This window comes from Lissotriton helveticus, chromosome 1_1 (assembly GCF_964261635.1).
Source record: "Lissotriton helveticus chromosome 1_1, aLisHel1.1, whole genome shotgun sequence".
Lineage (NCBI taxonomy): Eukaryota > Metazoa > Chordata > Amphibia > Caudata > Salamandridae > Lissotriton > Lissotriton helveticus.
Genome location: NC_136057.1, coordinates 776,650,135 through 776,673,319, shown reverse-complemented (window position 1 = coordinate 776,673,319; position 23,185 = coordinate 776,650,135). Strand labels below are relative to the sequence as shown.

The following is a 23,185-nucleotide window of genomic DNA, read 5'->3' as shown; positions in this document are numbered from 1 at the left end:
GTAACCCAGAAGGCCCACCTGGGGGAACATGACGGAGCGGGGACACTCTTCATAATGGATATACTCCCAGACTACATACATGCTACACTCCTGGCGCAACACATTATTTAAAACCACACCACTTCTGCGGCTGAAAGAACCCAGGCCACAAAGACGAAATCACACACAGGCCACCCTTTAAGCCTGAGACGTGCTTAGGAATATAAAGACAGATGGGGAGATACTAGATTATCGAGGACATACTGAAGTATATGCTTATAGGAGACGTCCATGGTCTGACAGGCTGAACCACAGAGCAGCAAAACACACAAGATGATGGACGTAATGTTGCACAATGGCAAAACATTAATTCCCAGTCAGGGGTGGCTTGGTGAGCAAAATAACGATGGATTAAACCCAGATCTGTGACTGGGGGTGAATGTTTTGCCATTGCGCAACATTCCTTCCATCATCTTGTGTGTTTTGCTGAACCACAGAGCAGACACAAGTGACTTGGCATACCTATAGTCAGTGCAGAGCGCAGAGGCTAGCTCTTGAGGACCTGCTTTGTAACCTCCCCAACCTGAGGGCTCGGAAGAAGGGACAATAGATAACAGGTGGAGAAAAGTGCGCCATTGACAATCCGGCTGGCGCAGTACGATGGACTGTAAGGGCGCGGCAATGCATGGGCCGCTTCTTAGACAGGTGCCCGGTACAGGAGCTCTTCTACTGGTGATCAGACTGCACCGGGCCTGATGACCTTGATTGCAGCATGGTGTGACAGAATCACCCACGATAATAACAACTAAGAACTGCTAGTACGTGAAAACCACAGGATATTCAAGCTGCCCTGCAATGGGGAAACCCAGAACCAAACCGGGGAGAGCCCCCCATGAAGCTAACGACCCGGCCCAGGACACAAACACCGACTCCGAATCGACTGCCCCCTCCATAGACCCTATACGACTCCAGCTGGACAAGATATTGAAGGCCATAAGAGACACCAAGACTGCCCTACAGCAAGACATAGGTGCAGTGTCTGTGGGACTGGGCTTGTTGAGGGCAGAGCACCACAAATTAGTAGATCGCGTAAAAGTAGTAGAAAATACAGTAACCGAACTACAACCAGAATGCAAGACACTCTCCAAACAAATGTCTGAATTGAGAGACCAAGTTCAATTACTTGTAAAACATGCAGAAGACGTGGAAGGCCATAAAAGATGCATCAACATCAGGATTGTAGGCCTTCAGGAAGGTATTGAAAAAGGGAATATGGTGGATTTCTTGGAGAACTAGTTACAGACTGAAGTGACTCTGGAGCCACTGACCCCTTTCTTCACTCTGGAGAGAGCCCACCGAGTCCCATCATGCCCACTGGCCCCGGGCAGACCAGCCAGATCGGTGGTGGCCAGATTGCTACATTACCGGGAATAAGACACTATACTGCAGAAAGCACGCACGGAGGGTCCCTTTGCTGTGGCTAATCAAAAAGTATCCATATACCCAGACTACACAGCAATAGTACAAGCCAAAAGAGCTTCCTTTTTGGAGGTCAAAAGAGCGCTTATGGAAAATGGGGTGCAATACTCCCCCCTCGAGGCTCAGGATAGTTGTGGACGGCACCACACACTTCTGTGAGGACCCAGATTCTGCTTGGACATGGCTGGAAGAACACAAAGCCGGGGTGACCTCCCAGATGACAACACTTGAGAGTGCTACCCCAAAGAGGGAAATGTAGGTGCCCCCGTAGAAAAGTGCAGAGCAGATTTCGGAGTGGGCTGTCACCATCGCAGACTGAAATGGAGAGAGCAGCAGTGCTGCAAAGCAGTAGTGGAGATAGGGTCAAACCAACAGAAAACTAAGGAGACGAATTCTTCATCTGAACAGAAGTCGGTGAGATCGGACTCTGTCTCCTCAGAAGGAGAGCGGACTGGCCTTCCAATGGTAATGACCCAGACTGCAGATGGCATAATCTGATATCTTTTTTATTATTGCTTATTACCCTGAGGTTAAGGAACTGGAGTTAGTCTGATGGGGAAGAGAATAAGGGGGACCAGACGTAGTTGGAACTATTTGGAACAAAAGGGCAGCAGCCAAGGGGCATATGTTTGCGCTCTACTACACGTAGAGCAACCTACTAGCCGGGATCATTGTAATCCATTAACCAAAAGCTGGGTTTATGCGGAGTGTCGGATTTTCTGATGCACCCCTTCTGGCACACCCCTTCTGGTAAGGCGCCTGTAGGCTGACCAGAGGAGATATTCACTAACTGTATGCTTGTTTTACACAGTTTGGACAATAGGCAGTTGCTGTAGTGCCCTGGGATTCGGGAGTTGTTTTTGGGGATTGTTTACCCTCTTGTTTGTGTTCTTTTTTCTTTCTTTCTTTCTTTCTTACCTTAGTTCATATGGGGAGCGCAAGATTGATCTTGGCGGTGGGTGACCCGGGGAGGAGGGGAGAGACGGAACGCAAGAATGGCACACATGGCCAATCCGGTACTCTGGGTGACATTTCCAGGAACATCAAAGGAATGGGATCCCCTTCCAAGAGACACAACATCCATAGATATCTCAGACGCAGAGGGTTCAAGTAGCCATGCTCCAGGAAACACATTTGGTTGGGCCTGAGATAGACAGAGACGGAGATGGCAAGGCCAACTTTATGCCACCTCCTATTCGGTATATGCTAGGGGGACCATAATATGGATACGGCCCGGGACATCATTCGAACTAACCCACTCCCTTATCGACAAAGAAGGCAGATATATTTAAATAGATGGCAGGTTATATGGTAAAGAGATTACCTTAGGGAGTATGTATGCCCCAAATCACGATTGTCTTCTTCCACTCTCTCTCCATGCATATGGCGAGCACATCCCCAGACACTTTATTACTGGGAGGTGATTTCCATTGTGTACTAGACGTACACTTGGACTGATTGATCCCCCCCTGAAGGGGACCGCGGTGAGGAAACTGGCGGATGGAATTTGAGACTGGGTTGGGCATTGGGGATTATTAGATGTCTGGAGAACACAACACAAGGCTGACCGTACTTTCTCATATTTTTCCTACGTACATAACCTACAGACCAGACTAGACCACTTCATGTGTTCCCATAAGCTGTCACAATACATTACTCACTCTGAGTACTTAGGGAGAATTATATCAAACCACAGCCCTGTACTGCTGCGGTTTACCCCCATAGAGGAAAAACCATCTGCCCAAGTGTGGCGGCTTAACCCAACTTCACTGGAGGACACCTGTTACTGCAATTCGATAGCAGAGGCGATCTCGGATTACTTTATTAATAACCAGAGCTCAGGGTCTACGAGATTATTAGAGTGGGAGGCCTTTTAAGAGGTGATAAGAGGTCAATGTATTGACCAAACTATAGGAGTCCAAGCAGGGCTACAGAAAGAGTTACAGGCCTTGGAGAAGAAATTATGCCCATTAGATAACACACCTGGTGCCCTACACAAATCCCTAGATAAAGTATGAGACATGTGAAAACAGTATAATATTTTAGAGAAGCTAAAGGCACATGATCATAAACAATACATAACAAGAACACATGAGGAGGGAGGGAAATCTGGACGACTTCTAGCGTGGCTCATTAAGCCAGAGTCCCAAGGTACCCCCATCACCCATATACAGGCACGCAATGATCAGCCCTTACACTCCCCCACATTGATTAACCAGGAGTTTTGCAGCTACTTTAAGAAATTGTACGCAGCACCCTCTCTTCTCTCGCAGGAAGCGCTAGATAAATACTTGATGTACATTCCCTGGAAGCAATTGACTGGAGAGCACAGTAGAGCACTAGGAGCTCCCGTCACCACTCAGGAAATTGGCATTGCTGTTAAGGAGATGACGAAAGGTAAAACGCCAGGCCCCGATGGCCTCCCAGCTGATCTTTATGCAGCATATATTGGGACCCCGGCCCCACACCTTGAAAAACTACCTGCAGACTCCTGGCGACTAGGTCCCCTCCCAGAATCCACTAGAGATGCTGTAGTCATACTTCTGCCTAAAAATAAAGTGCAGGGAGCTAAGGTCACAGAGTTTTGTCCCCTCTGTATGCTAAATCTAGACTTCAAAATCCTTAGTAAAGTATTAGCCTTCCGACTTCTCCCCCAAAGGAAGGAGCTGGTAAACACAAATCAAAATTGATTTATCCCCACACGCAACAATTTCCACAGCATTGGAAGACTTTACCATGTAATGCACCACCCTATAACACTTTTGAATCAAAAAGCAATGTTGATGTCTGTGGATCTTGAAAAAGCATTTGACACAGTTTGCTGGGACTTCCTGGGTGTGGTGATGAAACAGATGGGATTGGGAGATGAACAGGCACCATGCTTTTGCCACAGTACCAAGTTAATAGGGGCAGAAAGCAGGGATGTCCTCTCTCCACACTTTTGTTTGCTATAGTGATCAAACCTCTCGCACAACTTTTTAGAAGAGTGGGACGAGGCTGGGGTTTAGTGGTCGAGGGGCGAGAACATATCATCTCATTATATGCCGATGATATACGCCTTTATTTCAGAGATGGGATCTCGGGCATCCACTAGGTCTTGGAACAGCTGTGAGACTTTGAAATGTCATCTGGCCTTCGGGTTAATAAAGCCAAAACACATATTTCTTTGTCTCCCGAGGGATGGAGAGGCTTCTGGAATTACCACTGGATCTGACGTGGTCCCCTATTTCCTTTAAGTATCTGGGAATGCAGATATTCCATATAACGGAAGACCTGCAGGACAGTAACTTGGGCGGACCCTTATGCTCTTTGAAACCTTGTATACAATTTCGGCGATCACTGAAACTACCCATTAAGGCCCGAATATCAAGCTCTAAGATGGTAATGCTACAGAGATTCCTATATTTTTTCACAAATCTACTGGTATATGTGCCTGCCTCCTGGTTTAGACAACTAGATACCCTGTTACGGGAATTGATTTGGGATGGGAATCGGCACAGAGTAAACACAAGTAGATGATGGACGGAGCGCTGAAACTTTCCAAACACTCACCCCCAGTCACAGATCTGGGTTGAATCCATCATCGTTCTTTAACTCACTTAGCCACCTCAGTTCAGACCCAGCTATATGCAAATCAGTCTTGACCCTGTGCCTCATGGGAACAGTCCAGCCCGAACTGCCAAGCTAGGTCTTCCCTGAACCAGAAACAAGCATCCTGGGAACGGTTTCGGGGTAACACCCCTCAGCAGCCAGGCTAGCTTGAATCCAGTGGCAAAGTTAGCAAGGAACCCACGTCTGTGCATACCCTGCCAACTTAGGGTGAAGAAAGCCAACATAAGGAGATGATGGACGGAGCGCTGAAACTTTTCAGACACTCACCCCCAGTCACAGATCTGGTTTGAATCCCTCATCGTTCTGTAGCTCACTTCGACACCTCAGTTCAGACCCAGCTATGTGCAAATCAGTCTTGACTCTGTGCCTCCTTGGGAACAGACCAGCCCTAACTGCCACGCCAGGTCTTTCCTGAACCAGAAACAAGCATCCTGGGACCGGTTACGGGGTAACACCCCTCATCAGCCAGGCTAGCTTGAATCCAGTGGCAAAGTGAGCAAGGGACTCACGTCTGGGCATACCCTGCCAACTTAGATCAAACAAAGCAAACCCAAGGAGATGATGGACGGAGCTCTGAAACTTTTCAAACACCCACCTCCAGTCACAGAGTGTTGTTGGCAATGCTCCAATGTCCTACTGATGAGGGGGTTCTGGGGGCTCCAGACTTTGAACTTTACTTTCTAGCATCCCCGATCCAGTGGCTTACACTGTGGCTGGATAGGACAGTTGGGACGGGGGACACAAATAGAACTTTTGACTGCCAAATTACTTAAACCCTCACTAGGGATCTCAAACCCTGGGATATTGTTGTCAACTGTGCTAAGATGCTGGCGTAGATGTGTACTGAAGACTGCTGGAATGACTCTATATGCACCAGCGCTGCCCCTAGCAGGACTCCCACATGGCGACCCCCTCACTTATTTCACCCAGAGGCACTTATCTGCCTGGACGGAGGCCGGATTGATCACAGTTGGAGACTGTTACTAACAGGGCGCATTGCTCATGATGGGGGAACTAATGGATTGCTATAAGCTACCCCCTGGCCAGTTACTTAGTTATGAAGTTATATCCAGAGCATTTCAGGGCTTATGGGGGGTGAGGGGCAGAACCTGTGACACATGACAATCTACCGTTGGTAGTATCAATGGGAACCTCACACTTAGTGACCTGGTTCTACAGGTCCCTTGCAGGCATGATCCGAGGTCCATTGATAGCATTAAGGATCAGATAGGAATGAGTTCGGAAACGAGAATTGTCAGACCCAGAATGGCAAAAGATATTATGCTCTCCCAAAACAATCTCTAGAAACACCAGGCTGAAATGTATTCAATGTAATTACATACACTTGACCTACATGACACTACATAGGATACAAGTAACATACGGAGGTGAACCTCGCCCCTGTCCTAAGTGTGGTTGTCTAGATGCCGATTTTGCTCACATAGTGTGGGAGTGCCCATGACTACAGCCCTATTGGGAAGAGGTACTGTCCACCTTAGACCTCATGCTTGGGCGACCCCCGCGTTTCCTAGAGGCATGTATTCTGGCACTATACCCGAGGCCGGCCTCCAAGAAAGTAGGCACTAGGTTTCTGGACCTAGCACTGGAGTTGGCCAAGCGGCGAATAGCGATAGACTGAAAATCAGCGGGAGTCTACGGATCAGAGTTTGAAAGGCAAATGTGACACAATGGGCAAGAGCCGATCCGAGGGCACTGATTAGGGAGGAAGCTAGAGGGGTGAGAATTTGCCCAATAGCAGATCTTTGGACAGAAGTGTTGACAACGTGGCAACACCAAGAACAAGACACTAGAGACGGACCAGATATAAGTACAGACACATCTGTTTAAGAGGAACCCGGCTGCCACCAGAACAAACAGATGGCCCACAAAATATCTTAAGGGAGGAAAAGATGCATGTGAATACACCTACCGAGAAAAGTGGTGTTCCCCCCGTCGCCTTCTACTGAACATGCAATACTTTACACGACTACCCAATAAACATACTTACTAACTGATAAACTCATAATATAAGTTTGTAAGTAATAAAAGATGGTGTCAACCTGAAGGTTTGAAGCTGAGAGTGTAAGCCCAATTATCTAGAACAATACAGCGATCCCTGTGATAAGTTACTCGATCTAGGAGTCACAAATTGGCATCCTAGAAGGGCAATGTCGGACCGCAGAAAAGGAGCTTCTGCTCTTGTGCTCAGCACCCCCACCTTCATCCACGCCTCCTTTTGTTTCCCTTTTTTGCTGCTCCCCTTATTCCCCCGTGTTTCTCAAATTTTTCTTGGTGTGAGTTAATTAGTGAATTATATCTTTAAGGCAAAACACTATACCATTGTATATCCCAAACAACAATTGGACCCCCTGTTCCCCTGAGTCATATCATACTGTACCCCTAAACGCTACAGAGATGTAGCTACTTGTTACAATGGACTTTAATGTATATGATTGGGGAAACACTAGAGAACACCTAACAGTTTCAAATGTAGAAGACATGGAAAATATTGGGGGACGGATGACGTCGAACATACTATATAATATAAAGACGCAGGATATACTGAATGTAAAATCTTTAATGTGGTACTGCTACATGTGTATAATAACTAAATGGCAATAAAAACGTTGTTTAAAAAAATAATTGGGAAAAACATCAGATAAGTAATATACCAGTTCGTGAATGTGAAGCTTGGAAAGTGTTCTTCTCACACTTCTCCATCTCTGATCGCTTTCTCTCTACCTTCCTCCCCACTCCCTCCCCTTCTCTCTCATGAATCGTCCCCATGCCTGCTGCAATTAACCTCGGGGAGCAGAGAAAAGTGACAGAGACGCCAGGAGCGTCCCCGCGCTTTCAAAACTGGTCTCCAAGGCTTTCTGCCTGGTGGAACAAAAGGCCTGTTCAGCCCTGCAGGGAATGGGATGCAGTGCAGAGCGGCCCCAGTTGCCGGCTATCTTACTCTCTAGCAGGGTGCAAAGGGAACACGTAATGCTCTCTCTGCCAGACAACATCCTCCCATTCCATCGCTCACCTGCTCCACCCCTCACCAGCTGCCACACACGCATTTACCAATCCTGGTGTTAATGATCGGTCCTATCACTTATTTTCATATCTGCCATGGCTTTGTAAATGTTGTGGGCTTGTTCTGTGTTGACACCTTGCAACTCTTTCATGAACCGTACCGTGGCCACTCTAAAAGCGTCCCGCTGCCATTATCCTATAATTCAACTTTCACAACACCCTCCTCCACCCCGCCACATGCTCCACATTAGCCAGTCTCGGGCTACAATCAATGGGTACGTTCACGTGGCCACTCAGAGTTCTGCCGTGGAGTCCACATCATACACTCTGGCAGTTTGATACCATCACTCCAGTAATATAAGACGCCTGTGTATTCCTTGAGAGATGTCCTTTTCCAGAATAAGTGATTTGTTTATGTTAATTGTGAGAAATTAAACATTTCCATGTTTTGCTTGTGCCGCTCAATGTAGAATTGGCTATTTGCTTACCTTAGTGGTGTGTGCACCGCTTTCAGGTTTCTAAATTCAGGATGCTAACGTTTTAAAGGGTGCTGATTGATAGCACTTCTTTGCAAGTTTGCTTCCTCCTTCTTACTTGTCTCGCCATGCCATGAGGTGTGCACTCTGGGTTGGCCCACAAGTTACTTTAGAGGTGGGCGAGGTGCTGACAGCTTGAGCCAGGTTTGAGCCAGAAGCCTGGTTCTGGCTGAGCTCGAGGTATTCTTGTAACTTCAAGCCCAAAACAAGCCAAGAAGCTCGGGAAGTGATGTGGCTTAATAGGTACAGCTGCCAACAATGTGTCATTAGGTAGCTGGCTTTGAATCCCAGAAAATTCGATATATCAAGTAATGCTCACGGGGCCGGAAAAAGAAGATTTAACGTAGTCTGTGTTTGTGTTGTATTATTGTTCTTGTTATTGTGAAGTGCTCTTATGTCCTTGGCAGGGTTCACACTTTGTGAAAGTGACACAAATAAAATATGAATACTGCCTGCTGCCCACCTCTAATCTCATCCTCCAAGAATAAAAAAAAAACACAATCACTTTTGATGTCAAAAAGAAATACCCATTTAATGGCTTAATTACAGTGTCTAACTGGAAAATCCAGAATTATTTTCCTTCTTGATCAAATTGTGCGATCTTAGACAAGCACTTTATTTCACTGAGCCACCTTTTTGTTCAATGTAGGAGCATCTACCAATAAGCAAAAAACTCTTATGTTTGACTTAATAGGCTATAATTTTGATCCTTCTATAATTTGAATGCGGGCTACATATAGGGTACCTACAAGAGATTAGTCAGAAAATCCAAACGCCCCCTACGTTTAATCCAAAGCTCTGATGGCAGCAAGCATGGATATCAAGTGAGCTCAGACCTTGCCAGAAAGGCTCCGCCATCTCTTCTATTCAAACATCTGTTCAATTATTCTTTCACCCTTCGTCCACCTGCTGATATCCACCATTTCACCTTTACATTTTGTCAACACCCTTTCATTCCATCATCTATCATTACATTTTTAACCATTCCCGCCACCCATTGGCCATTGCTTCCATCCACCTATTGATCGGTTCACACTCCATCATCAATGCATACATTCATCATTTAACTTGCTTTTCAACCATCAGTTGATCCTTTTGTCCATCCATTCATCGTGGATCCTCTCAGATTTCCAGTTAATTTGCCATCAATCCATCCGATCAGATTTCAATTTAGGATGCCATCCATCCTCTCAGATTTCCATTTACTCTGCCATCCTCTCACCTATCCATCCAACCATCCTCCCATATTTCAGTTTACTCTGTCATCCTTTCACCCACCCGTCCATCCGCAGATTTCCATTTACTCTGCCCTCCTTTCATCCATCCATCCCTCCCTCCATCCATACATCCATACATCTTCTGATTTCCATCCATCCATCCTTTCAGATTTCCATTTACTTTGCCATTCTTTCAGCCACACATCTACCCAGCCTCTTACCTTCTCATTCCCCATCCTTTCGCCCACCCATCCTCTCACCCCCCATCCTTTTACCCACTCATTCATCCATCCATCTTTTCAGCCACCGAGCTATAATTTCACCCACCCCTTCTTTCACCATCTCATCCACCTATCCTTTCATCCATTCACTCATCCATCCCTCCACCCATCCTTCTACCCTCCCATCCTTTCAACTACTCATTCATCCATCCTTTCAACCACCCATTATTTCTGCCACTGATACATCCATCATACATCCATCATCTACCCATCCTCTCAGATTTCATTTTCTCTGTCATCTTTTCATCCACCCATCTACCCATACTTACACCCACTCATCCATCCATCCTTTCACCCACTCATTTATTCATTTGTCCATCCTCTTTCCCTTTCATATCAATCCATCTTTCACTCTCTTCCTTTTATCTACTAAGAGGACCATAAACAATCCCACCCCTGCTGTAGCTGCTAACGCGGATGGTTCACAACGCCCCAGGGTATATATGATATCTATCTGACTCGCCTCTTAGCTCACTTATAACATTGTCATCAGGGTGGGTAATTAATGTTCCGAAGTACATGTTTAAACACGTTCACTTTAATAAAGACTTCTCAGTGCAGAGATATAATCTGATGTAAGGTGAAAAACCTCTGTGTATTAAAGGAATACACATTTTAGAATTTTGAATACACATCATCATATTCTAATATGATGATTTTTGCCTGATTTACATGCCAAATATTTTCAAGCCTCAGCTTGTTCATGGGCTCTTAGAGCTAGAGGCAACACCTGACTAACGTCTGACTCGGCTCTCCCTGTTAATTTGTTGGCTCGCCCATCTCTACATTATTGCATTTTATATTTATTATTGGTTAATTTCTCCGCCTGGGGTTTTTATTGACACACATTGCCAGGACAGCTTAGGTGGGCAAAGTAAGTTGATGGAGGCTTAGACCTTGGTCAATGAATATCCAGTCCTGCCAGTCCATGGTACCAGTCAATTTTTTGCCATACACATTGTCAACCAGGCTTTCCAAAATACATTGATAAATAGACAATATGCAGCTAAGAATTTTTTTCAAGTTGATTCACATATTCGTTTTACCTACAGACTAAAAGTTAAGGGTAAATGAATGTATGTACACAATGGTGGCTTGCGAAGGGGGTAGAGGTATGGACCTTCCAACTTAAAGACTAGAGCACCAACATCTGCAGAGTGTAAATTCCTTATTAATTTTTTTATTCTGATTCCCCGTGGCAGCAGAACTTGTTATTACACGGGCATCATTTGTTAAAAAAATCAGTTTTCTCCTTTTAACCCTTATTGTCACCAGAGAGGCCAATCACTTAAGAAACAACCAATGCCAATGAGCACACAACTTCAGAAGGGTATTCTAACAGAATATCATGTTGGCTATAGCATCAACAACAGGATTTTCGTTTTTACTCAATATTCTGACATATAATCCTTCTATAGTACTTTAGCTACATCCTATGTGGAAAGTTTTACAGTTTTTTTACGAGTACTCCAACTGTCTGGAACTTGGGCATGTTTACATTTCTCTCTTCTGTATATTATTATAGCAAACAATAACGTGATGGATGAAATGGTTGGATTATTCTCTGCCATTTGCAATTGCTCAGACCGCGTTCCAGTTCATCGTTTTTTTCACCACAATACCACTCTAGATAGAGAACAGACAAACGCAAATCAGTTTCCGATAGGAACAGTCCAGCCAAACTGCCACACCAGCCCCTCTCCTGATGGGAGGACAATCAACCTTACATTGGTCTGACATTATATTTAAAGAGAAACCTATAGCAATGCAGATAGGGGCACAGAACATTTAAGTTGTATCCTGGTTCTAGAATACAATTTTTGCTTTAACATATGTATTAAAATCACTTTATTTTACTTTTTTTTATACCATTTTGTTTTAGTGGAAACAAGAATTGTCTTCAACGGTTATTGGAAAAGTGATGATCGAGCAAGAGCAAAGTATTGCCGGGATTATCATCGGAGTGGTCCTCTTCTTGATGCTGCTTGTCATAGGGGTGGCGTTATTCCTCTGGATTCAGAAGAAGAAGCAAATCAAAGGTATGCTGCAGTCTCTTCACAATGTACTGATGTAGGGGCCAAGTGGATGGTACTCACTTTTGAGCCTGGGTAGTTTTGAGGAGGCAGAATTTCAAGAAGTCAAAGATAGCTTCACACTGATGCAAACTTTAGCTTCATTTCATCTGTTCTTCTGCCTCTTCTCAGATCTGGGCAGTGATTTGGTCCACTACGATGGGAGAGCCCACACCACTCACTTAGATAGACTTGTGAGTGCAAGAAGTGTTAGTCCGACTACGGAGATGGTTTCCAGTGAATCAGTCGATTACCGATCAACTCTTCACGAAGGTATGTGGCAAGCTGTCGCCACCACACATTAGCTGCAAAGCTCTCTAAAATGTGATTTTTTTTTCACCATCATTATAGGATAGTATGTTTGGATTGAAACTCGTTGCATAGACACCTCTTTAACTTGAACTGCACCATTCAACCCCGTCTTCCTCTTGCTTTCCTAAAATAAGTACTTTTATCTGTGCCACACCATTCCAGTGAATATTAGGAATTCCTTGCTCCATTCAGAGTTCACCACAGCTAGGCTTCCATCTTCCAATAAGTCCAATGCAGAAGCCTGATAGAAGATGGATTTGATATTGATCAATGTCACATTCAAATTCAATGCTTCCTGCTGGCTTGCCCATAGTCAAATATATTCCTGCATTTTTGCACTCGTGGGGTGTCGCTCATTAAAACAGAAGTGCTGTCCCAAGGGTTTGGCAAATATCAAAAGATCACCATGTCATCCTAACTCCTTCCATCGCAAATGAGAGTAGCTCACTCTTAGAAGAGTAAACAAATACAACTTGTAGATGCTCGCAAAATGATGCCCAGTACTGTAATTAGATTTGCTTCTATTTGAACCACTTATTGGATATTCAGAGAGTGTGTGTGTGCTCTTCTTTAAAAGTGCACATTTACTACACCTTTCCAGACGTACTTTTGACATGCAAGAAAGTTTGCATTACTAAATACTACACTCGTGAGAATTGCTGGAGATCTATGACTAACGTAGGGTTCCAGGAGCAGGTCTAGGATGGTTTAAAATTCCTATAAACATAGGAAATTTGCTCCAAATATAAGAAGAATGCTGCACGAGTGAATAGCCGTCGTATTTTTTCCTACCCTTTGAGAATTGGGTCCTTAAATTGTGCGTGCACATCCATTAGTTACACCCCTCCTCTGCACCCTCTTCTTTGCCCAGCCCTGAAAGACTCAAAGGCTCCTATTTACTATCATTCAAGAAACTCAACACTGAACTGCATGAAAATCAACAGCGATTCAATGCGTGCATGCTTAGCAACAGAAATAGCAAGAGTTGCGTGCCGAGGATGTCATCATCTGCTCTCGCACTCAAAAACTCAGTTTCCCATGAGGCTTACAGTGCAGAGTTGGCCCAGCCATACCTTGAATGAGGTGTGTTGACCCTCCAGTAGAAATCTCAAGGTGAGGACAGCCACCCAAGTGTAAGCCATGCAAGTTGTTTAATTTTACCAAAGTTCCACATCTTGCAAATAGGTATATCACACAATATTCTGCTTTTCCCTTGTTTGCACCAACTTGCCACTGGAGTTAGGATTCCAAGTAAAGCCAGCAAGCGCTATTTTATAAGATCCAACTTTGACTGAAACCTATGGGTATTTGCTTTTCTTCTTGCCAATTTTGTCCAAAGTCGCATACATTTCAGGATTGCTTGGGCTTGACACAATGCTTGAATCAACTTAATGCACACATTTAATGTTTGAATTTGAAAGTGTATAGGCACCAAGGGCAATAAGTCACTTCGGATCTTAGTTTAAAACATTGATGGTGAGTGAGTCCATACATCAGTAAGAAGGTTGGGGAAAATGGAAATTCAATGCACTGCATTGTTGGCTTCTTTTTTAAGAGGACTGTTTCACAAACTGTTTAAAAGATATAAGCCAACATATTTACGTAAAAATGTGTATTTGAAAAGAAACAATGAAGCCTCCTGAAGCTGACTTCCTGCTTCAAGGACTGGCCTACATTGAATATTTGACGCCATGTTATAAAAAAGAGTAAAAATGCGCCTAAAATGACCTGATCGGGGCGAGGTGCGCTGGGAATGATTCCTGAAGAACAGAGTGAAGCTGAAGCAAAGGGCTGAGATCCCAAGGCATTCAGTTAGATATCTGTTTTAAAAAGAAGAAATGTGCCAAAACAAATTAGATAACATCAAGTGCTTAAACATTTAATCACTTTATTTTTTGACATATTTTACTGCTGACGGGAGTATGTTTTGTGTGTTGCCCCAACTACAGTATCTCTGCAAGTTACAGGATGTGAATCACCTTTTTGACATTTCCCTGGTTGAATATTTACTATTAGATAAATAGAACCAACTAGTCGGAGCTTGGATGTGCTCATTAAGCTCAAAGTTACAGGACACTCTGCCCTGGCAAAACGCCTGTTTGAAAACTTCAGTGGAACAGGCTTCAACAAAGGTCTGCCTTTCCCCTCCCCTTTGGCTGGAGAGTGTTAATGCTTAAGCTGGCAGATTCTTTTGCCACTGCCAAGTAGGGCTCTTGGCAGGATAACAGCAGTATTTCACTGTTCCTAGTACTGCCACCCGTAAGCCATGACATAAAAAGAAAGGCGAGCTGCTCCTCTGTGTGCCATCTTGTAACGAAGGCCTCGTGTTCTCCTGCTGGGTCCGGTACAACAGCGCCCCCCTGGGAGTCCTGCTGGGTGGCCTCAGGGGAGCAGAGAGTGCTCCAGCGGGCCACAGCAAGCTCCCCATCATGTGTTCCTAAAGGGCAAACATTTGTTTTTAAAAACTCGCAAGTGTTTAAGCAATTGTTTCCCTTTTGGGAAAGCAAATGCAGGAACGGTGTTCTGCTGTCTCTGCATTTGCCGCCATTCACAGGGGGTTGCACAATACCACCTCCCTCATTAATATTCACTCCTTAACCAAGCTCCCCTTCTGAATGGGCAGGAGACGCCGGTTGGATTTTTACCTCGCGGGTGACTTTTGATTAAATCAACGCGCCCTTGCCTACTACTTGGGGACGACCACAACTCATACCGAACGATCTGATAAATCTTCGGATTTCCAGTGCCCAACGTCCCCGGGCCTGTTTTCGATTCCCGCCGTAACGCTAGTGGCATTAATTAAGATGAATTCAAACTCTTCACACGGAGGTTTCCTACAATGATAATAAGATGATGAGCACCGAATAAATAGGTTGCTAGTCCCAAACCCGTCCTGATGAAGACCCCGCCGCAAGGGTTCCAACAGCGCCCCCCTGGGAGTCCTGCTGGGTGGCCTCAGGGGAGCAGAGAGTGCTCCTGCGGGCCACAGCAAGCTCCCCATCATGTGTTCCTAAAGGGCAAACATTTGTTTTTAAAAACTCGCAAGTGTTTAAGCAATTGTTTCCCTTTTGGGAAAGCAAATGCAGGAACGGTGTTCTGCTGTCTCTGCATTTGCCGCCATTCACAGGGGGTTGCACAATACCACCTCCCTCATTAATATTCACTCCTTAACCAAGCTCCCCTTCTGAATGGGCAGGAGACGCCGGTTGGATTTTTACCTCGCGGGTGACTTTTGATTAAATCAACGCGCCCTTGCCTACTACTTGGGGACGACCACAACTCATACCGAACGATCTGATAAATCTTCGGATTTCCAGTGCCCAACGTCCCCGGGCCTGTTTTCGATTCCCGCCGTAACGCTAGTGGCATTAATTAAGATGAATTCAAACTCTTCACACGGAGGTTTCCTACAATGATAATAAGATGATGAGCACCGAATAAATAGGTTGCTAGTCCCAAACCCGTCCTGATGAAGACCCCGCCGCAAGGGTTCCACTAATTCCTGCACCATCTGTGGGTCGAAACGTCGACAACTGTTCTCCACTTTCCAGCCCCCCATTTGAAATTGTTACATATAATGTACTACGTGGGGCATGTGAATCTTTAAGTGACTACCTTGATTCATGATCATCTGTGCATTTCAATTGATTTATAAATGTGTCAGATTTTTGTCTGATTTTATTGTCACTGTTCCCTACCTGCACTATCCTCACCTTATCACTTCTCCCTTACTCCTTGGGCACTATTCAACCGTTTCAAAATGAGTAATGTTGGATACTATATCCTGGTTGTGTCTACACTGTGAATAAAACATTGTAGATTCATTAAGTGCAGTATTATTATTATTTAATTTGTGGTAATTAGTTAACTTCCACTGGGACCCCTCCTCTCTCAGTACCTAATATGACCCAGGTCCCAGTGACTTCTCTTGGGTAAACCCCCCTTTCATACCCCTCAAAGTATTTCTGGGCAGATGAAAGGAGTAGGTGCATACATCCCTCTCACTAGGATGCCCCTCTCGCCGGTATTCCTCTCTCACAAGATGTCCGGGAGGACCTCTTTGCCAGGTTTCCACTGGACTGGTGTTTTCGGTCATGTTGCTCCACCATAGCCTTCGGGCCGTGAGCGGGGCGCTCCACGATCTTCACCGTTGTGTCCTAGTTCCACCTGAAGGTTACGCTGTCGACTCTTTTCTTGCACATGAAGCTTTCCTCTCCGTGGGTCTTGGAGACGCACCGTTGTGGACCTGTCTCTCTTGTGTGACTTGCTGCCACCAGAGTCCCTTGAGGCCTTTGCTTCTTGGGCTGCCACGGGTTGGTGTGGAGTGGTCAGTTCCTCAGCTGGATGTGTGAGCACTCTCGCCATCCAATCTTCCGCTCAACCCCAAAGGTAGATTGTTTGTCAACAGTCCAAACTTGCCCTCTTCTACGATCGCCACATGGATGGATGGCTTGTAGGTGGATATCTTTGACTTGTGCCGCCGGTGTTCATGCAAGGCCTTGTTCTCCGCTGCACTCCGGTGTTCTGGTGCATGTCACCATCTTCTTCTGATGGGTGTGTGAGTTGGCTCTTCTCTTCTTGTGATCTTCTAGTGGCACCGTGGCACTCACTTCCCTTCTTCTCCTCCATTCCTTTCACGACGTGGTCGGTCCCATTTCTTGTCTTCAACCACCCAGGCCATCTCCGTGTGGCGTGCACTCCACACGAGTCTCCCTGGTTGCGTCCTACCCTTAGGAAACGCCTTCTCTTCTTCCGATGACCAAAACCAGGCATCACACCTTTCTTCCTGTCGCTCCTCCTTTACTTCGGGCCGGTGTTATCAGACCTTTTCTGGGTCCCGTCCATGGACCTCTTCTTGAACTATTTAGTTACTGTGCCTTTGATCTTCTGGTATGTCTTCGGAGTCGTGACCTTCTGGCAGGTCATCTTCTCCTTTCCTTTCCGGGAGACCATCTGACTGGTCATCTTCTCCTTTTCTTTCCGGGCGACCAACTGACTGGTCATCTTCTCCTTTTCTTTCCGGGTGACCATTTGACTGGTCATCTTCTCCTTTTCTTTGCGGGCGACCAACTGACTGGTCATCTTCTCCTTTTCTTTCGGGCGACCAACTGACTGGTCCGCATCTGGCGGTGACTTTCTGGCAAGTCATCTTCGCTGTGACCTACTGACAGGTCTCCGAGGACGCGATCCCTGCGTTACTCGGTCGTGGTGGCGTGGAGTTCCTTCACTCCTTGCGCGGTCCTGCGCAATGTTGTGCTGTCCTGATGTGTGGAGTTCCTTCACTCCTTGCGCGGTCCTGCGCAGTGTTGTTCGATCCTGAGGTGTGGAGTTTGTTCACTCCTTGCGCGGTCCTGCGCAATGCTGTTCGGGCCTGAGGTGTGGAGTTCCTTCACTCCTTGCGCGTTCCTGCGCAGTGTTGTTCTGTGGCATTGGGGTTCCTTCACCCCTTGCGCTGTCCTGCGCAATGCTTTGCTTCTGGCACGTCCCGGCGCCGTCTCCTTGCGTGTTCCTGGAATTTCCGGCGCATTCCTGCGCTGTCTCCTGGCACGTTCCTAGCGCTTCTGGTGCGTTTCTGCGCTTCTGGCGCGTTCCTGCGCTGGCTCCTGGCGCATTCCGGAATGTTCTGGCGCGTTCCTTCGCTGACTCCTGGCGCGTTCCGGAATGTTCTGGCGCGTTCCTGCGCTGACTCCTGAACACTTCTTGCGCTGCAGTCAGTCATTTCGCCATGATCCTGGTGGTTGCAGTCTTCGGCCTGCGTTGCTGCCGGCTTGTCTTAGACTGAATTCTGTAATTGGTTGGTCCAAGGCTTGTTTCTTTGTGTGGAGCCCTTATCTTGCCTGTGATTTGTCCGTGTGGCCACTAGATGGCAGCGTTGTCTTTGATTTCGTCGTGGGCCCGGGTTTGCTGTGGTCTGGATGCTTCTTGCATTCGGCTGGGAACGGAGCCTCGGCTGATCAGATCTGGAGTTGCTGTGTGCACTTTGCTGGTGAGGAGCTTACTTGCTGGGGCGGCAGATCACAGGACACACGGCGTGGGTGAATCACCATCGGAGGGTTTCTTGGGGTTTTGGTGAGTCGCTTCCTTTTCTGCACCCGGACTTTTCCTCCGTTTTGAGTCACTTTGTTTCCTGACCTCAGGAGGTTCAAGAGCTCGAGGCACGTACAGTGCTCAGTGTTCGGGTGTTGGTGGAGGGGGCAAAGATTGATGCACAGACGCCTGGTTTCCAAATTAGCGGGTGGGCTCCACTTTAGGCATTTGTGTTAGGGCTCTACTTTCTTTTATTGAGGGCCCGGTAGCTCACCACACGCTGCGGGCCTCACAAACCGGTCGCGGCTTGTTGGCTTCCCTTCCAGTGAATTTGCGGTTAGGATGCGCAGGGCTTGACGCTGCTTTTACCGGCTGCGAGCCGGGAGCTGGGTCCTCACTCTTTCTCCCCCACCGCGGCATCCACACGCTTCGCGGGGGTGGGGTGTTGGCGCTCTACAGCGGGTAGGCTCCGCTTCATTTATTCGGCGCCAGGCAGCTCCTCACACGCTGCAGGCGCTCCTCTTTCGCGTTCATTCCCCCGCCGCCGCACTTCACACACGCGGCGGGGGACACTGCCGGAAGGCCGCGGGTGGGCTCCGCTGGCTCTGCTTCACCTGAAATTCAATGTGGCTGCAATTACGCCCGGCAAGGCGCGCTGGTCATGCGGGTGGGCTCCGCTATCCTCAATTAGGGTCAGGCAGCTCTCCACACGCTGCGGGGTCCCTTCCTCACCGCCGCAGCGGCTTCGGTTACCTGCGGCGGGGCAGGGGTGGCTGTATGCAGGCCGCAGGTGGGCTCCGCCGGCTCTGCTTTAATGTTAGTTTGTTGTCGGCGCTCGGCAGGGTGCCACAGCTATGCGGGTCGGCACCGCTTATGAGACCGTAACGGGGGTCGCTTTAGGCTTGCGCGGCCCCCTCCGCTCACCTTCGGCTGGCTGGCTGGCCTCCTTCTCGCAGGTGGGCTCCGCGGAGGTTGTAGCGTTCGGCTACCAGTCCTGGCTCGGTGGCGGCCAATGCAGGTGGGCTCTGCACGGCTCTCTCGTCACCCCAGGCAGGGGGCTCAATCGCGGCCGACGCAGGTGGGCTCCGGTCGGTCCGTTGCTTATCCTCGGGGACACCGCCACGGCAGGGCGGCTTGCAGCAGGTCAGAGAGGTGCGGAGTGGGCTCCCGGTCACCTTCTCTTGGATCCTTAGGCCCGGGGCACAGCACACGCTCCGCGGGCCTCTCGGCGGCCGGCGCCGCTTCCCCGGAGGGGTGCCCTCCACATGGGCAGTTCCCTTCTTCTTTCCGGGGTTTTTCTTTGATCAGCGGCACGCGTGGCTAGCGTCCGCCCTCCTCGTCGCCAATGTAATGTTGGGGGCCCTGGGCCCTCATTTCTGGAAATGACTGACGCAGACACAGTCAGCTACTGGGTACAACTGGCCCAGAGCACATGGGCTCGGCCCCTTTTATTAAAGCTGTGTCACCTGACCGGTGACATCAGTAGTGGGTGGGTGTTCAGTGTGCTGGCTTACAAAACACTAGACTGCTGACTGTGACTCTGGGTCACTACATCTAGGACGGTATGACAGGTGGAAGTCGACCGACGATGGGATAGGGAAAATATATATATATATTTTTTATTTTTTTAAAACACTTACCTTGTGCTCGCTGCATCGCCAAGTGACCGCAAGGTGAGTGGTTGTATTTGCCTGTAACTGCCGTGCCTGCGAATCGGGATGCTACTGCAAGCCCTAAATGTTTAGCTTTTAATGTTGTGTGCTGGTCATTCCATGATACCAGCCAAGCTGGAGAAATTAACAATTCTGTTCTTCTTGCAGATCAATTTCCCAATACTTCCCAGAATGGAACATGCCGACAACCTCTGTACCCACACACGGATCTCTCCCCGATATTGTCCAGCGGAGACTCCGATCTAGTCAGCCCCTTGCTGCAAGCGAATGTCCACATAGATTTCAGCGCCCTGAGCCCGGACTTGGTCATAGAAGTTGAGCGTGTCGTGATTGGAGCTGACAGCCTGCTTGTTCATTTTAACGAAGTGATAGGAAGAGGTAGGTGTTTCTGTTTCATTTCATGCCTTGTTCGGCCACAAAAATACTTCTGATAAATAGTGTGCCACGCACATGACCTGATTTAAGAGATAAATTAATTAAAAAAGGTGAAGTTGCACTCCTAAATTAATTTACCCATTTGTAATATTACCCTGCAGTGTTGCAATGTTATGAATGGACAAATTCAATTCAAGGGGATCTCTGACAGTTTAACTGAAATAAAAATATAGTGTGGCCAGAATATCGTGTCAAAAATATCGAGGAACAAAATATTGTGAAGGTAAGTGCAAATAGGTATAGATTTACTATTCTTAACTCCACATCTACGTACCTTGAAGATATATATTATTTGTCAAGGTACATATATGTGGAGTTATGTATAGTAAAACTTTGCTTACCTATGGAAACTTACCTTCACAATATTTTTGTCCTCGATATTCTTGACACAATATTTTATGCCACAATATTTTTGTCTCCGATATTCTGTCTAAACACCATTCGAGGGGTGTGGAGTATTCAATCCATGGCAATGATACCCTAGAAAGTTTACGAACACCCACAAACATGGTAGTTTGTGACCCCTTCCCACCATAGGACCAATCAAAGATGTGCTAAGGTCAGGGGAGGGGTAAATACCTTTCAAGAATGGCATTGTGAAGGAAACTACCACAAAACTGGTGTGCATGAAGAGGGCTCTCAGTGAAATAAATATTTTCTAGGTGAAATAAAAAAGAGGAAACAATAAAAGCGATATTTCATAAATGTGAAGAAAATACTCAATGCATAGCCTTCCATCGCGTACAAATACTCAACGTTAGCTTAAAGACATTTTACATGGACACAATTAGTAATTCTCATAACTTTCCTGACATGCTGACAGAAGCCTACGAGTGTAACAGGTTTCCAGCAGTACTCTTGGAAAGGCTTGTGAATTCCTGATATTCATTAATCTGCACCCATGCAAAGATGTAAACGAATATCTTTGTGAATTTTGTGCTGAAACAGTGAGTGAATACATGTATTATCAAGTGAAAGAATGATGGATTGAAGGAGCAGGTGATAGATTAGCAATCAACTAAGTAGTAGGTGCACAGATAAGGTGGTCTGTGACTAGTCTTGCAAAATGCCAGAGAGATGTTAATTGAGATACTGGGATTGGCAAGAACAAGTTGTGTTAAAACCAGTATTCATTTGTAGATGATGGATTTTATTTTCTCATATATATTGGGATGTCTGTGTTTACCAAACAAATGCACAGGCCGTTCGTCTTAGTCCTCATAAAACATGGTCTACATCATATTATGCAAAAAGAGAATTCTGAAAGTAAGTAACAGCTGCCAAAATACTCTTTCTGCGGTTGTTTAGAGGTGGCTAAGAGTCTCTCCAGGGGACATACACAGTCTCCCAATTTTCTACTTACAGCTTTTAAGAGGCTGAATAATGTTATGCCTTTCATTCGGTGTCACCACCAACCAAGCATGGGGAAATGTCATCAGTTAAGGACAAACGCGTGTACAGCATTGCTACATCCCCTAAAGATAAAAACACATATATCTGTCTCTTTCTACACATTTCTATGTGTATCTATCACTGAAAAAAACCAAAGTGATTTTATGTTTAGGTATGGTAAGAATATCTAACATTAAATTAAAACTTAAGAATTCACTGAGAAAAACAAAGATTAAAGTAATGTTATAATTAAGTGAAAATATCAGTTGAAACACTGAAATTCACAAGTTACAGTTACCTGAAGAAACTAAAGCTCATACACCACGAGGCACAGTCTTGTCATACATTATGTAATTTCAGGTGTCATCAGAGAGATTATTTGTGATGTCAGAAAACATATCATGAGAGGTTCAGGACTTTATATTATGGCAAAGCAATGTTTAAAACTCTGTACTGTGGTAGAATATCCTTTCATTATTGAATCACAAGGATTTCATTTCCATTGCAAAACTGTGATGTTGCTTTCTGTTGAACTGCTACGAGCAAACATCTGTGAAGGGTTCACATCCCTGTTTTCGGGTGTCTGTTTCTTGATACAACATATTGCTACAAATTCTTCTGCCATACTCCTTTCATATGGTTTCCTGTTCTCACATTTAACATTGTTAAATTAATGATGAATTGTGTATGTTACAGAGGTCCTGGGTAGTGAAAAAGCAATGGGAGACCCAAATCCTTATTGAAGCTTTATATATTTTTTTTCATTTTAAAACAAGGGCATTTTGGATGTGTTTATCATGGCACACTGCTGGAAAATGACAACAAGAAAATCCATTGTGCAGTGAAATCTCTCAACAGTAAGTAGAATAGGTTCATCTGTAGGATGCAGTTACTGTTTATAAATTAAGAGAAAGTATCTGTTTATTATATATTTTGCTTGCTTGAACTGTTGCCCTGCTGCTTGTATTGTACTTTGTCTATGTGTGTTTGAAGGAACTCAGCACGGATTTTGCTCACGTAATACCATTGCTATCTGCAGATGGGACGGTTGCATTTCTGATGACAGTATAATACCTGTGATAGTCTTTATGTGTGAGAGGGTGGTAGGCACTGCTGATGCCTTACCTCTTATCTGTGTGTGAGTCTGTG

The 23,185-nt window shown here is 46.0% G+C and overlaps 1 protein-coding gene across 1 annotated transcript in view; it reads left to right on the top strand.

The window, feature by feature from the left end:
- The window catches only part of MET (MET proto-oncogene, receptor tyrosine kinase), a 422,785-nt gene that overhangs the window by 347,429 nt on the left and 52,171 nt on the right, over positions 1-23,185 (top strand). Inside the window, exons 13-16 of the mRNA XM_078674354.1 lie at positions 12,008-12,164; positions 12,330-12,470; positions 20,357-20,587; positions 22,813-22,893. Coding sequence (XP_078530480.1) covers positions 12,008-12,164; positions 12,330-12,470; positions 20,357-20,587; positions 22,813-22,893 — 610 coding nt within the window. The remainder of the gene's footprint in view (positions 1-12,007; positions 12,165-12,329; positions 12,471-20,356; positions 20,588-22,812; positions 22,894-23,185) is intronic.